At 43.3% G+C, this 16,454-nt stretch overlaps 1 protein-coding gene across 6 annotated transcripts in view; it reads left to right on the top strand.

The window, feature by feature from the left end:
- Ppn (proteoglycan-like sulfated glycoprotein papilin) overlaps window positions 1–16,454 on the top strand; it is a 175,361-nt gene that overhangs the window by 113,435 nt on the left and 45,472 nt on the right. For 5 of the 6 annotated variants that reach the window (XM_076370315.1, XM_076370317.1, XM_076370318.1 and 2 more), the window contains exon 3: window positions 12,905–13,092. In XM_076370315.1, coding sequence (XP_076226430.1) covers window positions 12,905–13,092 — 188 coding nt within the window. Of the gene's footprint in view, window positions 1–12,904; window positions 13,093–13,273; window positions 13,295–16,454 lie in introns of those variants that run through there. The other variant, XM_076370319.1, reaches the window with a different exon arrangement.

The following is a 16,454-nucleotide window of genomic DNA, read 5'->3' as shown; positions in this document are numbered from 1 at the left end:
AATTAACTTCAAATTATTGTAGTTCAATTATTTTTCCTCAGTCGAATTTTCATTTCCTACAGTTCCTTTCAGAATCGTTATTGAAAACTTGCAAAATAATTTCAAGTGAAATACTGTTAACACTAAAGCTACCAGACTTCCTTCTGCAATTATTATAAAAGGTAACAGATGTTTCTCCGAGGAACTATTCAAGAACCTGATTTACCAATACGCGAACTGAATTGCAAATCAATTAAATCTCCAATGGTTATCGTCAATAATTCATCGAAAATAAAAAGAAATCTAGGTATATTCTTTAGCAACGTTCGGTATAAAGTATAGCAATTAATAACAGAAGAATAATATTTAACCTGAATTCACAAGAATTCGGTAACATTCATGTTCGTTAAACTCGGTGTAACCCTTTGCGGACGAGTTGCGACATTTCGGCGAGTTCTCATGTTTCGAAGATTAAGACACGAATAAATAATTTAATTATTCAAACACCAAGAGATCAGCACGTTTCTGTTTCCCTATCATTTGAGTAATCGATATATAATTTAGCTTCATCCGCTGAATATTTTGTATATCTCAAAGAATCATGCGAAGGGTTGAAGTCTTCATCGCGAGTCTGACGCGTCGTTGCAAGGCAAGGGGTTAAAGTTCCAAGCGCACGCTATTCTCGTCGCTTCGTATTTCGCGATCGAGTTATGAATCATCCTCGCGTTCCAAGATTTCTGGTAACGCGATTAGCGCCGCGCGGCGGCCGTTCTATCGGCGCGCGAACAAACGAGTTCGACAGGTAGGTGGTACACGATCGACCAGTTTAATTCACTGTCATCGAGATTATGTTAATCTCGTGCGGGGAAGCGGTGGCTTGGCAGAGTTATTCGATCGGGCGCAGAAAGCATCTCCCGCGGATCGTTGCCCCCAGGATATTGGATTATGTTTCACTGTTAACAGGTTACGTTTCATATCTCACTACGGCAGACATGCAACGCGCCGGAGCCAATGCCACGGCTAATCGACTGCTGGATCGATCATGGAGAGGAACGGGAAGGCCGTTGCTTCGCGATCCGCAACGTCAAGGCCTCCCACTCTTCGATCCGCGCTGACAGTTTTCTCTTTGACGTGCTCACCGATATACAGCGGTGTCAGCGGTAGAACTGTTCGTTTCGGAGCATTGTGGTAGACGAGATAAAGTGTTCTAAATATTTTATAGAGAATCGGCTGTGATCCTTGAAACTGCAGCCATTTAACCTCTTGCTGTATAATTCACTTTTCACCTGTGATTACAACTTTGTCAGTGATAATTTATTGGAGAAAGAGGAAGGTTCTATGCGTATTCTATGCCTATGTTTGTTCTATAATATAATAATTAAGGATAATATTTCCTTTGAATTTGAAAGGATTGAGTAATATTTATGATTGTTGAATTCTATTCGAAATGCTCGTCACGAGTCTCACTCGTTGTTGTAAGGCAAGGGATTATATGTCGTTGCTATCATTGGAAGAGAAACCTCTGTCGTTTTATGTTTCCGATAAGTGGAGCTTATCTTTTTCCGTAGCACTTATCAGCTATATGGGAAATATGTATTTCTATTTCTCCTAAGAGTCTTTCTATTTGGTTCGTCGAGCTGTGTGGATTTAATGAGTTCGTTAAATTGATGGGTTTATTGATTGTTAAGGAATTTTGGATTTATTAGAAAGCCTCGCTTCATTACTCGAATTGTTCCTTATGACTTTCTTGCAACGTATCAACCAGTTAACTGTGTTTCACGAGTACACTCGTCATGGAGAAGCTGCAGGATTTTGTGTCGTGACGAGTATACTCGTCATGGCAAAAAGTAGCGACCATTGGCTTTTCACAGAAATTACAATTTAAATAGCCAATGGTCACTTTTTACCATGACGAGTATACTCGTCATCACACAAAATCCTGCAGCTTCTCCAAGACGAGTATACTCGTGAAACACAGTTCACTGGTTAAAAGTCCCTTCGTACATGTGGAATTTAATTTTGAAGTAGAATCAGACGATGGTCAGACACACCTTACTCTACTGGAAGCACTTTCTAAAATGGACTTTCTAAAAATTCTATTCGAAAATCTACTATTACCTTACTATTCCGTACCATTTAACCATTTGCACTCGGTTCATCTGATTCGACACACTATAATTAGGTCATACAATATTAATCTTCCTGTAATGCATCCATATATGAAATATCTCTATAAAACACCTTGTTTCTCGATTTATATACATTCCCCTATTCGTCGACTTTCAAAAAGCTTCGTCCATATCATACCAGACTACGTTGAATATTTCCAGTGGAAAATTTCCGAGTTAGATTCGAAAATATTCTATAAACTCTCACCAATCGACTGGTCCCTGTTCTAAAACAGTTCGACGCGTCATAGTTGAAACTCCTACACCGTAATTCCGTTGGAAAGCGCTTCGTCTTTCGACGCGAGGCCCATCTATCAATAACGGAGAGAAACCGTCCCGCGGACATTTCCCGCGGACACTTCAATAATCTTGTCGGCGACGTGTCAAACCGCAAGAGGTGCGGCCGTTGCACTTCCCCGGCGCGCAACCGTTTCGTATTAGCATAAATTAGCCGGCGGCTAGTCGGCCGCCGTAAACCTTACCAATTGTAAGGTCCCCGCTTTGATGCCGGTGACGGTTGAGCCCGTCCCCGGCTAAATGGGACGACGGCGAACACCGCGGAGCGTTGCCGAGGTTAAACGCATTCTTCGACATAATTCGCGTAATTGTGGCGGCGGCGTCCGCGCGCCCCTAAATGCGCGTGCAAAACGGCGGCGGTTCAGGAAATGGATGTCGAGCAATTCGCGGGGCGCGAACGGTGCCAAAATTCTTCCCCGCCTTAATTAAAACGTCCCGCGAGCAAAAACCGCGCCATTATACAGGGCCGAGTTGGCCGCTGTTTTATTCGCGCGGTACACGCCGGGGCGGAACGGCGAGCGAGGAATCCCGGGCCGGCGTTCGAACGATTAACAAGATTGATCATTCGCTCGGCCCGCCAACAAACGGTCCGCCGTCTTTGAATAAACAGGTAACACAGCTCTAACGCGTGACGTTCAACTGGTCCGTCGACGATTACAACTTTTCCGGAATAACACCCATTGGAACTGCTGCATAAATAAGAAACTTCCCCGGAAAGTTCCATTACAGTGACAAAATGTAGCGAATTATTTATCAAGAACGGCGAGGTTCCCTAGAACGTCGCCCGCTGTAATGGCTACTGCGTAGATAAGTCTCCCAGAAAGTTAGGTAAACGCGGCGGACTATTTATTAACGCTAACTGTAACGTCTAAACGACTAGATTTCAAATTCTCCGTTCTTTGTTCATTGAATTGTATCAGTTTCTATCCGGTTTTTCAATTTTCAACCCAGGTCTGTTTCTACTAAGGAAAATTGTTGGAGTTTCATACGGACAAAGTATAGTAGAACAAAAGATTGTGGCAGTCGACGCGGACAGCCACGAGCCTAATACAGCAGCGCGGACCGTGGAGAGAGTCGGTTGTCTGTTCGATCGTCAATTGTCTCCAGCGTGGATCCCAAAAAGTGTATAAAAGGACGGATCCACGCTGGACGACACTAGAGTTGCGTAAACCTATAAGCACAGCATTACGGCCCCATTCCGTGTAAAATTGGGTGGTCCTTCGACAATAAATTTAGACGGCACGAAGTGCAATAATTAGGGTCTAGTTCGTACCCCGACAAAAATATTTCATCTAATTTCTTCATCTCCATTTTATCTCCAGTTCATCTCTACAGCCAGCCATTCGACTCCAGCAGGAGAATCTCCGGCATAGTTACCGTTAACACACTCTTCGAAAGACGAAATCCTCAGTGCCGAAGCTCTCTCGCGGAATTACACTTCACGGATCCAACGGTCCAGATGAAACCACGCCGAGGAAATAAACATCCCGCCGTCTAATCCGACATCAATCAAGCCTCGCCTCCCCGAGACGTTGATCGCGCGGAGACGCGTTCCCGAAATAGATAGCGGGGAGCGCGAGGCTGCGCGCGTCCGTGTCCCGGAGAAAAATTTAATTCTCCGAGACCGGAGGCGCGTGTCGTACATTCAATTTCATAGAAACGCGTCGCCGAGTCTCATCTGTCACGGTGCATCGCTCGAGCAGCCGCGCGAGACGACCGAGGGGGGGAGGCTCGCGCTCGCTCGCTTTTCTGCGAGTCCCGCCGCAGGGGCCGCCAAAAAATAGGGTAGCCTGCGGGCTGTAAATAAGTTTCGACTCGGCGCGGTTACAGCTGTAGCCGGGACTTTTCTCGGGCGTGCGAGACGGGGAGGCGGCCAGCGAGGCGGAGGGAGGAACGGTGAAAAAGGAGCAGACGGGCCTGCGACGTTCGCGTTTCCGTGCGGCGAGAGCCACCGCAGGCTTTTCTTTCCAGCCGAGCATCTGCGCGGCTCGGCCGTGTCGCGTGGACCGTATTGTGAGAATATACGACGATAATAATGGCACGTCCGCCGACGTGGGTGACTATAAAACCTCCGAGACGCGGCCGCGGTCCCCGCAAAACACCTCTCTAAGAGGTCCGCGCGGGAAACAGATTAACGCCCGGGACTCTCCGACGGCACCACCGCGGACCTAGCCGGACGCGGCGGGCAAAAATCGTTCGAGACAAGGGAAAAGAATATTTTGTACACCGTTGTACTGGTTCTGTGATGTCACTGTTGCAGGATGAAGGTTCTTGCAGGGAACCGTTGATTGCTTTGAAGAATAACTTTTTGCTTCGTCGCATCGCCGTTCGAATGTTATCGTTGCAGGAAGTGGAGGGTTGTTTTTTGTTTTTATTGTAGTAGAGGATTTCTGGGAATTTGATAATGATGATACGGTTAGTATGGTAATTCGTCTTTCCAGTGGACGTTTTGTGTTGCTGCTCTGAATTCTTATTTTCATTGGATTGTGGAACTTTGTGCGTAATCACGTTTTGTCGTAGTGACTCGCGGAGACAGATATTCAATAAGAACTTCTCGGGGAATTCGTTCGGCGAGGAAATGAACGCTTTATAAAACTTTCGTCGGAGCTTTTACTTGTTATATCCCGGAATTAGGTATTTTATGGAAGCATAAACTTCACGGTGAAATTACCGGGTATTATTAATCGGCGTAATTAAGAATAAGAGCGTCGATAAAATTCGATATGGTCTTGATACGGTAATGAGTGAAATGAAGTTCTATGCGAAACTAATTCGTTTTCTCGATTTCTCTTTCATACGTAAATCCCGAGGAACCCAAACTCTGTGATTGAAACATGGCGAGCTTGAAGCGAGGAACTACTTGCATACATGCTTACACTAAAACTATAAAACTATCCCCGATGTCTCCTTTTCGCGATTATTAAGGTATCAGATGTTTCTCTAAGAAATTATTCAAGAAATTGATTTACCCGTACGCAAAGTCAATTAAAGTCTCGATAGACGTATCCTTCGGGTTTAGAGAAATTTCAGAAAATCAATTTAACGCTAATTGTACCTACACTTTTCCTACCGTGACTAGACAAATAACTGGCCACAATAGAGGGAAACAAATTACACGATGAATTGTTAATAGAAACAGAAACAAGGACGAAAATTGAGAAACCAATTAATCGGACGATATAAGAATTGATATTGTCAATATATCATTTGATCGGTACGGTTAGTATTAACTGCTCGGTTTAGTCTCAACCCTTTGTACTTCAACGTACAAAGTACGAATGTCATCAGTTTCATTCACAGGTGTGCTACAATCAAGATATTTTTCGAATACAGTATATTATTATGCTGTTTTCGATAAAGTCTCAATATATTTAATAATTTTCAAAAAGCAGTGTAAACCATTAATAAAAAGTATCGTTCACACTACTTTCCGCGAACTATTTTTCAAAGTGCACATCGAATGAAACATTAATAACAGAGTTATCGAGAAAAAGAAGCGCAATGGGCACTCAGCGTGCAAACGGTTAAGAAGATCGATTAGCATAATGAGTGGCAGTGTAAGGGGACACAGTCGATTGACAAAAACCATGAGAATTCCCTCCCCGAGTGTTGGCCACGAAAAAAGAGATTCTTCAACGGATTCCACGAAGTCGGACACGTGGTGACACTCCGCAGAATACCAATGACTCATAGCCGCGCTGCTTTCGGAGCTATAAAGGGATCATCCGAAAAAGAAATTGGGTCTCCGGCGATTCTCACAGCAATACAGAGCCGCGATCGCGAGCCGGCCCCGCGATAAATCAACTAATTAACCGGCGTCTTAAGCGGTGACTAACCGACGCGACGGCGTAAACCAAGGCAGCTGTGCAACACGGTTTACATCATCGCGCGCGAAACGATCGACGTCTATGCGCCGGCAGACCGACGGACGCGACGCGGATAATTATGAAACGCTTCCGCGTGTGCAGTTACACGTAACGGGGAATATCGCCGACCGAGTTTTCGCGTTAATTGTCCAATGACAAGCCCGACTTAACCCGGTTTCCGCGGCGGTTTTCATTTGCGGGCCGCTGACCACGATCTAGAAACGACTGTGACGCGGTCCGTCTTTATCTCACGTGACAGATGTTCAGGCTAGAACTACCGAGCGGTTCAATTGATTTTTAAACATTCGAGCGCTTCTTGTGCCGTATGAAACAATTAATATTAGGAAATATCTTAAAATTCCGTTAATTTACGAATGTGATTCCTGTAGAGAGTATCAAATCTATGCAAGAAACCCGACGTATCGTAATCCGTCCGTACTCTATTACTAGTTAACACGTTCAATGCCACGTGTACCACATGTGGTACACGCGAACGTTTGTAAGAAAATATTTTTAATATGGTCACGGTCGGCGGTATACGTTACGAAGCAGTGAACACAAAGAAACGATATCAAAATATATAAAAATGACCAGAAACTTGAATATAACTTATTATTTTATTGAAAAACTCAATACAGTTCATGAGCAAAATATAACCGAGCTTCTGTTTATCAATATCAATTATAATTTTCTTACTGTATTCTTCAAGAAATAGATCAAAGTAAATTTATTTGAATAAATGTTATCTTTTGATATTTTTTCGTAATAACACAATATTTGTGATCTTGTTAGATGTTTACTTTCATTAATTTTTTTGCATACACATCCAATCACTTCTGCAGTTTTGGTAAATATCCACGAAAGTTGTTTAGCATCCAAACGGTTAAACATTCTTTTCGTATAGAAACCATAGAATTTCGTTTGATTAAGGTGTTAAGTTATGTTTTAATTTGTATATTAACGAATCAGCTATTTCAATCGTTCCTCGAAGGAGCTGTATGCTTTCGATTATCGTGAAAGAATAAACGAGGAATTGGTGATTTCGAGTCATTTGGTGGTTCTAATTATTAAGTCTTAATGCGAGACGTTTGGAAGTGCAGAATGATCATGGTGTGATAAAATATGTATAATATTTGTTACATTGATATTGATTTCATCAAGTATCAGAGAATATTCCTTTTCCATTGTAGTTCATCCAATCATCACGACGGCCGAAGTGCTTTTCTACTGACAGTAAGATACATTAAAATCCATTGATATTAACGCCGTCTCAACCTGAAAACGAGATAATGATTATATTTTCCCATCTTTCAAGCGACGTTATTGGCGCCAGTCCCGATTAGTCCACGCGACGCGGCAATTTTATTGATTAAAGTCAATTCCAACGAATAATGGAGGCACGCTAGCCTCTAACGAGCTACTTTCCGCGAGAATCAGGTTGCGAAAATGGAACGCCCGAGCGTGAGACGTGCAACGAAACAATCGTCGATCCATCAATTTTCACGATCGTCTCATCGGTGATTGTTCCCGATTGTTCCTCGCTGGCACGCTTAAACCTATCGCTGCTTTCCCTCCGGAATCCCGGCGCTCGACGTGTTAATAATCTTGCATATTATGATATTTTTCGAAACAATTTGGAAAATCGACATTTCTGCGACAATTGCCTGTCAACGCGTGCAACGCGTCGCTGACGTTCCCGTAACAGAAGCATCTCGACGTGCGTGGCGCCTTTCCACCGCAAGTGGTTAATGTTGTGGAAGCATCGAATCTACTACCGATAATCCGTTTTCGATCGACAGTAACGAAAGTCCAGCCACCAATGTGAGAATAGTCCAACAAACAGATTTCCATCTTCTCGTCAGTGATTGTTCCTGATTGTTCACTCGCTGGCACGCTTAAACCTATCGCTGCTTTCCCTCCGGAATCCTGGTCTCGAGCGATGCAACGTTTAAACGGATTTAGCAGTCGGCCAACTAATTCCCCGACAAAGAGACACAGTATAAACAAAGCGACGAGAGCTTATTTGCTCGATCAAACTGCCGGTACGCGCGGACTTTTAAAGGTTCGCCCCCGCCGAGGGGCTCGCGGGTACACATCGCGCGACCAGATTTATTCAAACGCGGGCTGCAGCGTTAAGCAACTCGCCGAGAATCTCGTTTCGCAATCCCATCAAAGTTGGAACGTAAGAGACGTGATTTAATACGTCTCACGAGCCCGCGCCGTAACTTGTTAATCGGATGAGTTACGCGCGGCGTAATCAATGCGAGCACAATAAATCCGGATTCGCTGAACGCTGCGCAATTACACTGTCGGAGGAACATCCAGCGTCCGCTAATGTTTCCTTTCCTCTTCATTCGTTCCCGTTGATCGCGCGGAGCGCGCGGCGAGTTAATTCGTCACGAAACTCGACGCGTTGCGCTCGCGTACTGAGCTTCGCATAAACGATTCGCCCTTTGTCTTCGCTGTAACTTTATCTCTCAGACAATTCTCGAGCCACTATCGCTGGCGACTCATCGGAAAACAATCGCGTCGATATCCTTTAACACTGGAACCACCGAACGGGTCAAAGTTCTTCTTCTTTTCGATGATTATTGAAACCTGTGCTTCTCTGGGAAGCTGTTAAGGAGGTTGACTCAGAAATACGCAATTATGGATCAGTTAACCCCTTGACGTACCATCTACGTTCGCTACTAAGCTCGTGTAACATTTCACTATCGGCAATTTGGAAGAAATGCAACAAAATTGTTCGTTCAAGTGGAAATTTCATTTGGTTAAATTGATCTACAAACCTTCGTCGCGAGTCTCACTGGCAATCGGACACGTTAAGCGTCACGAAAATCGTTTTTCATAGAGTCATTTCGCAGCAGAGAAAAGTAGGGACAATTATTAATCATTTGCAATTCTCGCAGTGCACTATCAGCTTCGTTACGTTATTAAACATCTTCATTCGACGTCGGTTACGTTGCATGTTACGATTGTCTTCAAGTAACTCGGAAACGTCACCGGTGACCGACACGCTGCTTAACATGTTAACCCTTAGCCCTCCAGGTTGTTTTGTAATCTATCAGCAACTAATTTCCATATTATTCCCAGCGAATTAGAAATGCTGTAACATTTCTCGGATCTTATGTGCGGAAAATCGAATAATTTTAGGGTAGTTACTTTATGACTCATTAACCCTTTGCGGACGAAGATTCCTTGAAACACGCAAGACCTCCAGTAGCTAAAGCCGAATTATACGTCGAATGCTTAATTAATACAAAGGAAACTACGCGACGATCTCTTGCTGTCCGAGTACCTAAATCACTTGTCTGCAACTTAGTCCTCGAGAAACGAGCATTTCATCTCGAAATGCCGACATCCGTCCGCAAAGGGTTAAAATATTTAATATCATAACCAGTGCAATATCGGAGCCTACAGAGTTCAAAGGGTTAAAGTCTCAATCGATGCACTCCCGAAGTTCCTTTAGAACAATACCAAAAAGTCGATCTCAGTGCTCGGTTGTTCTATTGTTAAAGTTGCTTCTTCGCGACGTCGACTCGCGATTACTCACAGGCGCGACCCGGTTCGCTGCAGATGCATTGCAGCAGGCGCACGACTAAGTTCATCCGCGGCAAGAAATTTAATGAACCCGATGAAAAATGAAACAGGGGCGGGAGGGTTCATTTATCACGGCTATTTATCGGCCGGCGATACAGTTCGATCGGGAAACTTTCCAAATTGTCCGGCTTGGTTAAGTTAACCCGCGGGACAAGTTCCGAGCCGGCTACCGACAACTTCGACAACTTCCCTCGAAGACCAATAATCTGGGCCAAGTGGATACCCGGGCGAGTTCCGCGACAATGTCGGACCCCCCTATCCGCCGATTGGAGTTTAACCGAAAACATTTTCGATCCTGCAATTCCAGCGGCCCGGTCGCTCGAGCGTGGAGACTAAAGGGGCGATGATAGCGATTATCGGACACTGGGAATTCAATGATCAATTGCCGGAGAACGGGGCGAGGGTACAGACTGAAACGGCGAATAATTTTATTCGGGAATCACGGTTTTTCAGCCGAACTACTTTGGAGCTGTGCCAAAGGGAGCCTACCATTGAAATGTTAGTTGGTCCCCGTGAAAGAGATTTTCCAGGATCACAACAATTGCTGCTCCATTCGGCCGAATATTAATTTCACTGGTTCCTTCCTCGATTAAAAGTCTAAAGAGGATCACAGGACTGGAAGATACGGGTCAGAGGTCCGAGGATCTAACGTGGAAAATCTAAACAGCCAGTAGATTCAGATCTTAGCCAGAGATCCAGTAAGGATCCAAAGGTCTAAACTAGAGGATCCCTGAATCCGAGCACTGTCAGGCATGAATGAGGCACTAGAATCTTTTCACTGGAACTTACAAACTTTGCCTAGGTCCCAGTAACCTTCAACTTTTGTTTCTAAGCTCGAAGATTCTCTGACTGTGGTCTATAGCTTAATGAGCCTAAACTTCCATCCTCACAAAAGGAACTCTCGTTTAGGCCCCAAGGCACTGAAAACTTGTGGATTTCTGAGCTTCGAATTTAATTTGCCAAATACTGCTTCAGTGACCTTCCACCTAACATTTCGTATGACAGACTATCGATATGCAACGCGTTTTCCTCGACGCACGGTGTCAGTGCGTCTTTGATCCCTGATGGAGCTTGAGATAACTTCGTTATTAGACAACTCCCGAAAGCTCCGAACGGTTACAGTCTTTAACCACTTGCGGTGTGAAGAAATTCATGGTCAACTGTAACTGCGAAGCGTCGCACAGAGTTCGACGTGTTCTAGAAGAGAATGTAAAGACGCATCAACTGGTGATCGAATTACATGTATAAATACTAAATTTGTTTATTGACACACTGAACGCCGGCCAAATTTCAGCTACTAAAAACGCGAGCGTCGGTGATTATGTCGATACATTTTTAAACGTCGATCAAACCAAAATTCCTAACTTACGGAAGAGAATAAAGAATTTGACTTTGTAAATTTTACTTTGGATTTGTGTTATCATATCTAAAATCCTGCGTAAACGTAGGATTAGCAATTAAACGATAGACTAGAAATCCCGCATTATCGCGGGGCCGGCGCTCGACGTGTTAATAATCTCGCATATTATGATATTTTTCGAAACAATTTGGAAAATCGACATTTCTGCGACAATTGCCCCTAACAGAAGCATCTCGACGTGCGTGGCGCGTCTTTCCACCGCAGGTGGTTAATGTTGTGGAAGCATCGAATCTATCGATAATCCGTTTTCGATCGACAGTAACGAAAGTCCAGCCACCAACGTGAGAATAGTCCGACAAACAGATTCCCAAGGCGATGCAAATACTCTCTTCCGCGGACTCGGCGCGCTCGGCCGCGTCGTAAACTCGTCGAAAATATACTCGAGCCAGACGATAACGTAATTCACGTTTTCACCCCTGTCCCGGCTCGCCGTTCATCACCGCTAAAAGCCCGCGCCTTATCGAGCGCTGCCGATAAGGGGATCGCGCCTACGCCGATCCGAACGAAGGTCACCTACGGCACCCATCGCGCAGGTAGGCCACAGGTGAACAACGGGCCACTTATCGTGGAGACTATCGTTCCCACGGCGGATCGGCGTCCTTTCCGCGACTGTTGCCGCACCTGTGGACGCTTTACTTATTGAGCCAATTGTTTCGAATCATTGTCCCGCCGAGTGGACAGTAGTTTTTCTCAGTTCAATACTATATCTACTGAGGTGTCACAAGACATCCGAAATTTTAACCCTTTGCAGTGGAGAGGCGACTTTCAACCACCACTCGATTTGATTTGCAAAATTATAAAGTCTTGTATATGTTAATATTAAGCTTATTATTAATATTAAGCTTCGCGTGATGCATCGATATGTGGAATATTGAAATAAAATAACTGTCCTTCTTAATTCATATATGTTTTCTCGTTAATTAGTTTCAAAGAACATCGTCTGTATCTCATCGCGGAATATTGAATATGTCTAGTGGAAAACTTTCGAGTGCAAATGGTTAATTTGAAATTATTTTCTCAGTTTTAATTATTCTTCGTCAATTGAGTTCTCGACGTTTCCTAATTTTATAATTTTTATTGGAAAATTCGAAAATCGATTCAGAATGAATTATTAATCCCGAGGAATCGCTTCAAATTAAAAATTCGATGCCTTTTGACACCTTCGGTAGAAATAGCGTTAATGAACGATGAAAGAGGGAGATTCTGAGATGTCAGATTTGAGTTCAGTGCACGAAAAGTTTGTAGATCTTATAGAACTTTATAGGCGACTAAGTGCCACGTCATAAAAATTCTTGTTTGGTGGAAACTTTAGGAAAAAAACTGACGAAGGTTACAAAAGTTGAATATTCTATTCAATTTTTATGAATACAGAATGTAACGCGAGGACTCGAGTGTTCAGGGTTAAGTTCTGTCGCATCGTTAGCTCGCGCAGAGGCGAAAGACTGTGAGAGCTATTCTCGCAATCTAATACTGTCATTAGTGCCACTTAAGTAGAACTGTAATTCGGAATAATTACCTCCATTGGTACCGGTTGAAACGGCTGGAATGAATGTTTCCCTCTGGTCCTGTTGCAGCATCATATAAAATTGAGGCACGAGAGACACCGGCGACAACATGGCGACAGCTATCTGCCCAGCAGCTTCATTCTCGACCCGAACGAACCTGAAAGAGGATCCTGGGGACCATGGTCGTCGCCTAGCTCGTGCTCCAGGTCCTGCGGTGGCGGTGTCGCTCATCAGACTAGGCAGTGTCTTGATGTAGAGTGAGTTCGATACTGTACTTGTTATAAATGTCCTTTTTAGACGATTGGTAATGTTGTATTATTTAATAATGTAATGATAAATGTACAAATTAGATAATATCGTAACTCTCAAATGAACGTAATAATTATTTCTATTAATACATGCAATTTGTGCACAGTACAAATTTTTAGCTTGTCAGACTAGGCAGTGTCTTGATGTAGAGTGAGTTCGATACTGTACTCGTTATATCTGTTCCTTTTGACACTAGAACTACCGGAGAGGTCAAAATGACCCATTCCTGATAGCTTCGTTAATAATTATTAAAAACATAACAGATAATTCTCTGAGAAATTACAATAGAAATTAATTCAGCAATAGATAAATTAAATTGTAAATCAATAGAAATCTTAATAGTTGGAATTAGAAAAATTTCAAAAAGTCAGTTCGACCATTTGGTAGTTCTAGTGTTAAACGATTGGTAATGGTGTATTATTTAATAATGTACTGATAGATGCAAGAATTAGGTAATATGGCAGCCGATGAATCTCAAATGAAAATAATACTGATTCCTATTAATACACGCAATTCTTGTATTGTACAAATTCGATTGTGAGATCGACGATAAGAAACGTGCCAGGTTTCGTCGAGAACTTTCCAAAATTGTGCTAAACAAGTCTCGTTTCGCATCCTCGCGTTGAAGCTACTGTTTCAATCGTTATTATTTCTTAATTCCATTCGACACGCAGACGTCGCGTTAATGTTAATTACAAGAAAGACTCAGACGGAGGTTGGTAATAAGAAAATTTAAAATTCCGCCGACGTACTAAACGCCCCGAGGCCGGGGTAATGGAAAATTAATTTTTTACCTCGCCATTACCAGCGAAGATGGGTTTCCTTAAATTCAATCCCGGCCGGCTGGGTGAGGTTTCCAGGCTTTCGGGTCTCTTTCCCAGAATTTTTGACGCACCAACAAAACTTCCGCCGGGATCGCGGTAAATCCTCCTTATCTTCTAGCCGTGGCCATGATTAATCGCGACTACTTAGGCGCTTTTCAACGTGGATACCCAACGCGAGGAATTTTCGCTTGCTCTCGATCGATAATCAACAAAAATTTCAAATTAATTGACGGTGGACGTTGAACTCGTTATTACGTAACAAACGCAGGAAATAACGACTGTTCGTTTCATTTATTGACACGCCGAAGGCCGCACGATTTTAAGCTGCGGAATATGCGAAATGAAAAAAGTACAATATTAACCCTTCGCGAAGATTCTTTGAAATGCACACCTTCAAGAGATGAAGATAAATTATATATCGATTGCTTAATTAATAGAAAAAAGGGGAGTGTTAATCTCATGCTATTCGAGTAATTAAATCATTTCATCTCGTCGAAATGTCGACGTTCGTCCGCAAAGGATTAAATTCTTCCATTGAATCGCGTCGTTGTTAACGCAGGTTTGTTTTGTTGCTCGTCACCGCAATAGGTCGCGTTATTTACAATATAGAGATGTTTTCGAATAATCATCGTTCATTCGAGGGAATCACGGTAATCGTACGTTTGACGCACATTTAACCCTTCGCACTCGAAAGTTCTCCACTAGAAACATTCCACATTTTTCGACGAGATATAGACGACACTATTCGAAACTAATTTAAATTATTTAAATATTCTCCATAGCAGTACAAAGTTCAATTTAAAATACTAAATATTCAACTTCATAGTTCTGCTGTATCAAATAAGTGATGACTCAGAGTCATCTCCCGAGTGCAAAGGGTTAACCCTAATCGGACCGCGATGCGACTGTGAGTCACGTTTGAACTTTTCACTGAAACTTTTTCATTGTTTCATATTGCATTTCCAACAGTTTTCTCTGTGCTTTTAAAATTTGCGTCCTATAAACGAAAACAATAATTTAATCGTTCCTTTCATTCCCATAAGTGACTGAGAGTCGCGTCGTGGCGCGATTCGTTATAAAAACACGTGGTACGATTAGGGTTAATCGCGACGCACGTTTCGCAGAAAATTAGCGCAGATCGCCCTCCACGCCTGCGGAACGCAGGCGTCGGGAAAATAGGGAGCTCGTGCGATCGAACGTGGAAATCGGGTATCGCGAAACCGAGAGTGAGCTTGTCGATAATAACACGTTAAGGAGGCTCGAGAAAGCGGGCTAATCGCGTCGGGAGGGCATTTAATGCGGGGAATAATTTCGCGGTATCGGTGGCGTCGTGTCATAGGTCAGACACGCTCGATCGGATAGACACGGTTCGATCGTGCCGCGTTTACAGCTCTTTTCAATTTACGATATCGGGCCGCAACATCAGCGCGTGCCTTTTCAAAATGAATTCACCTGACTCTGTTATTAGATTAATATCTCGTAATAACTAATAATCGCTGATATCTCGACAGGGCCGTGCGCTGCGGGTAACACCGCGCCGAGACAGGTGCAATTTGGAATCCGAAACTTTCTAATTATTATCATTACGCGCCGCGAAATTCACACGTTAATTACACGCAATTTCTTACCGCGAACATGATATCCTATCGTGCCGATGTTTGCCATTAGATCGTCGAAGTATTTATTCAACGTTGCAGAAATCTCGCTTACATTCATATTTCCTTTCTTCGATTTTAACACCTGAATACATCGATTTCACGCGTATCCAATTTTTTAGACCTCATTTGGTAAACGTTTACGAACGTATATTAATTTTCTACTTTTAAATATCTCGTTTCCAGATTTAAACGCGTATCAATTGATCTAGCAGCAAAATCAACTCACAAGTTTAGTATCGTCTAAATGAATAAACGCGATTAATAAAATTTCGTCCGCTCTCGTCTCCAAACTCCGTACGTTCCAACGGATGTAACATTTTTAAACAATGACGTATAATGTTTTCATATAAATATGCGCGTCACGCGCGGGTGAACACTTAATTTCAGACGTGCGGTTAATACAAACACAGTGGGAAACGTACGGAAGCGTTTTGTCCGTGCTTTACGAGGACGTTACATCGGTACGTTACATTCCCGATAGATTTCCGCATGAAAATTTCAGCCGGACGTGCACGGGACGGCCGAATGTAATCTCTCTGAGAGGCGCGCGAATTATTGAGAGGTGGCGGCGCATTTTTCCCCCGCGGATTTTCGTTCGTCACGTGGCAGTGCAGCCAAACAGTCGTTTTCTGGACGAAACTGAATAACTTGTACAGTCTGAGTGTTAAAGAAAAATGCTTCAGACAAAAGTTGTAAAGTATAGAGCTGAACGTACGGTGGTTTTATTTTTGTTCGCGTTATGCGGATATTACGAAGGTTTTTCAATGATAATGGATATCTCGCGTTTCGATTCCAACGTGACGTGAATAGAGAAACGGGATTCGTTCG

Source organism: Nomia melanderi, chromosome 8 (assembly GCF_051020985.1).
Source record: "Nomia melanderi isolate GNS246 chromosome 8, iyNomMela1, whole genome shotgun sequence".
Lineage (NCBI taxonomy): Eukaryota > Metazoa > Arthropoda > Insecta > Hymenoptera > Halictidae > Nomia > Nomia melanderi.
The sequence above is the reverse complement of the archived record's forward strand: the minus strand, read 5'-3'. Positions and strand labels throughout refer to the sequence as shown.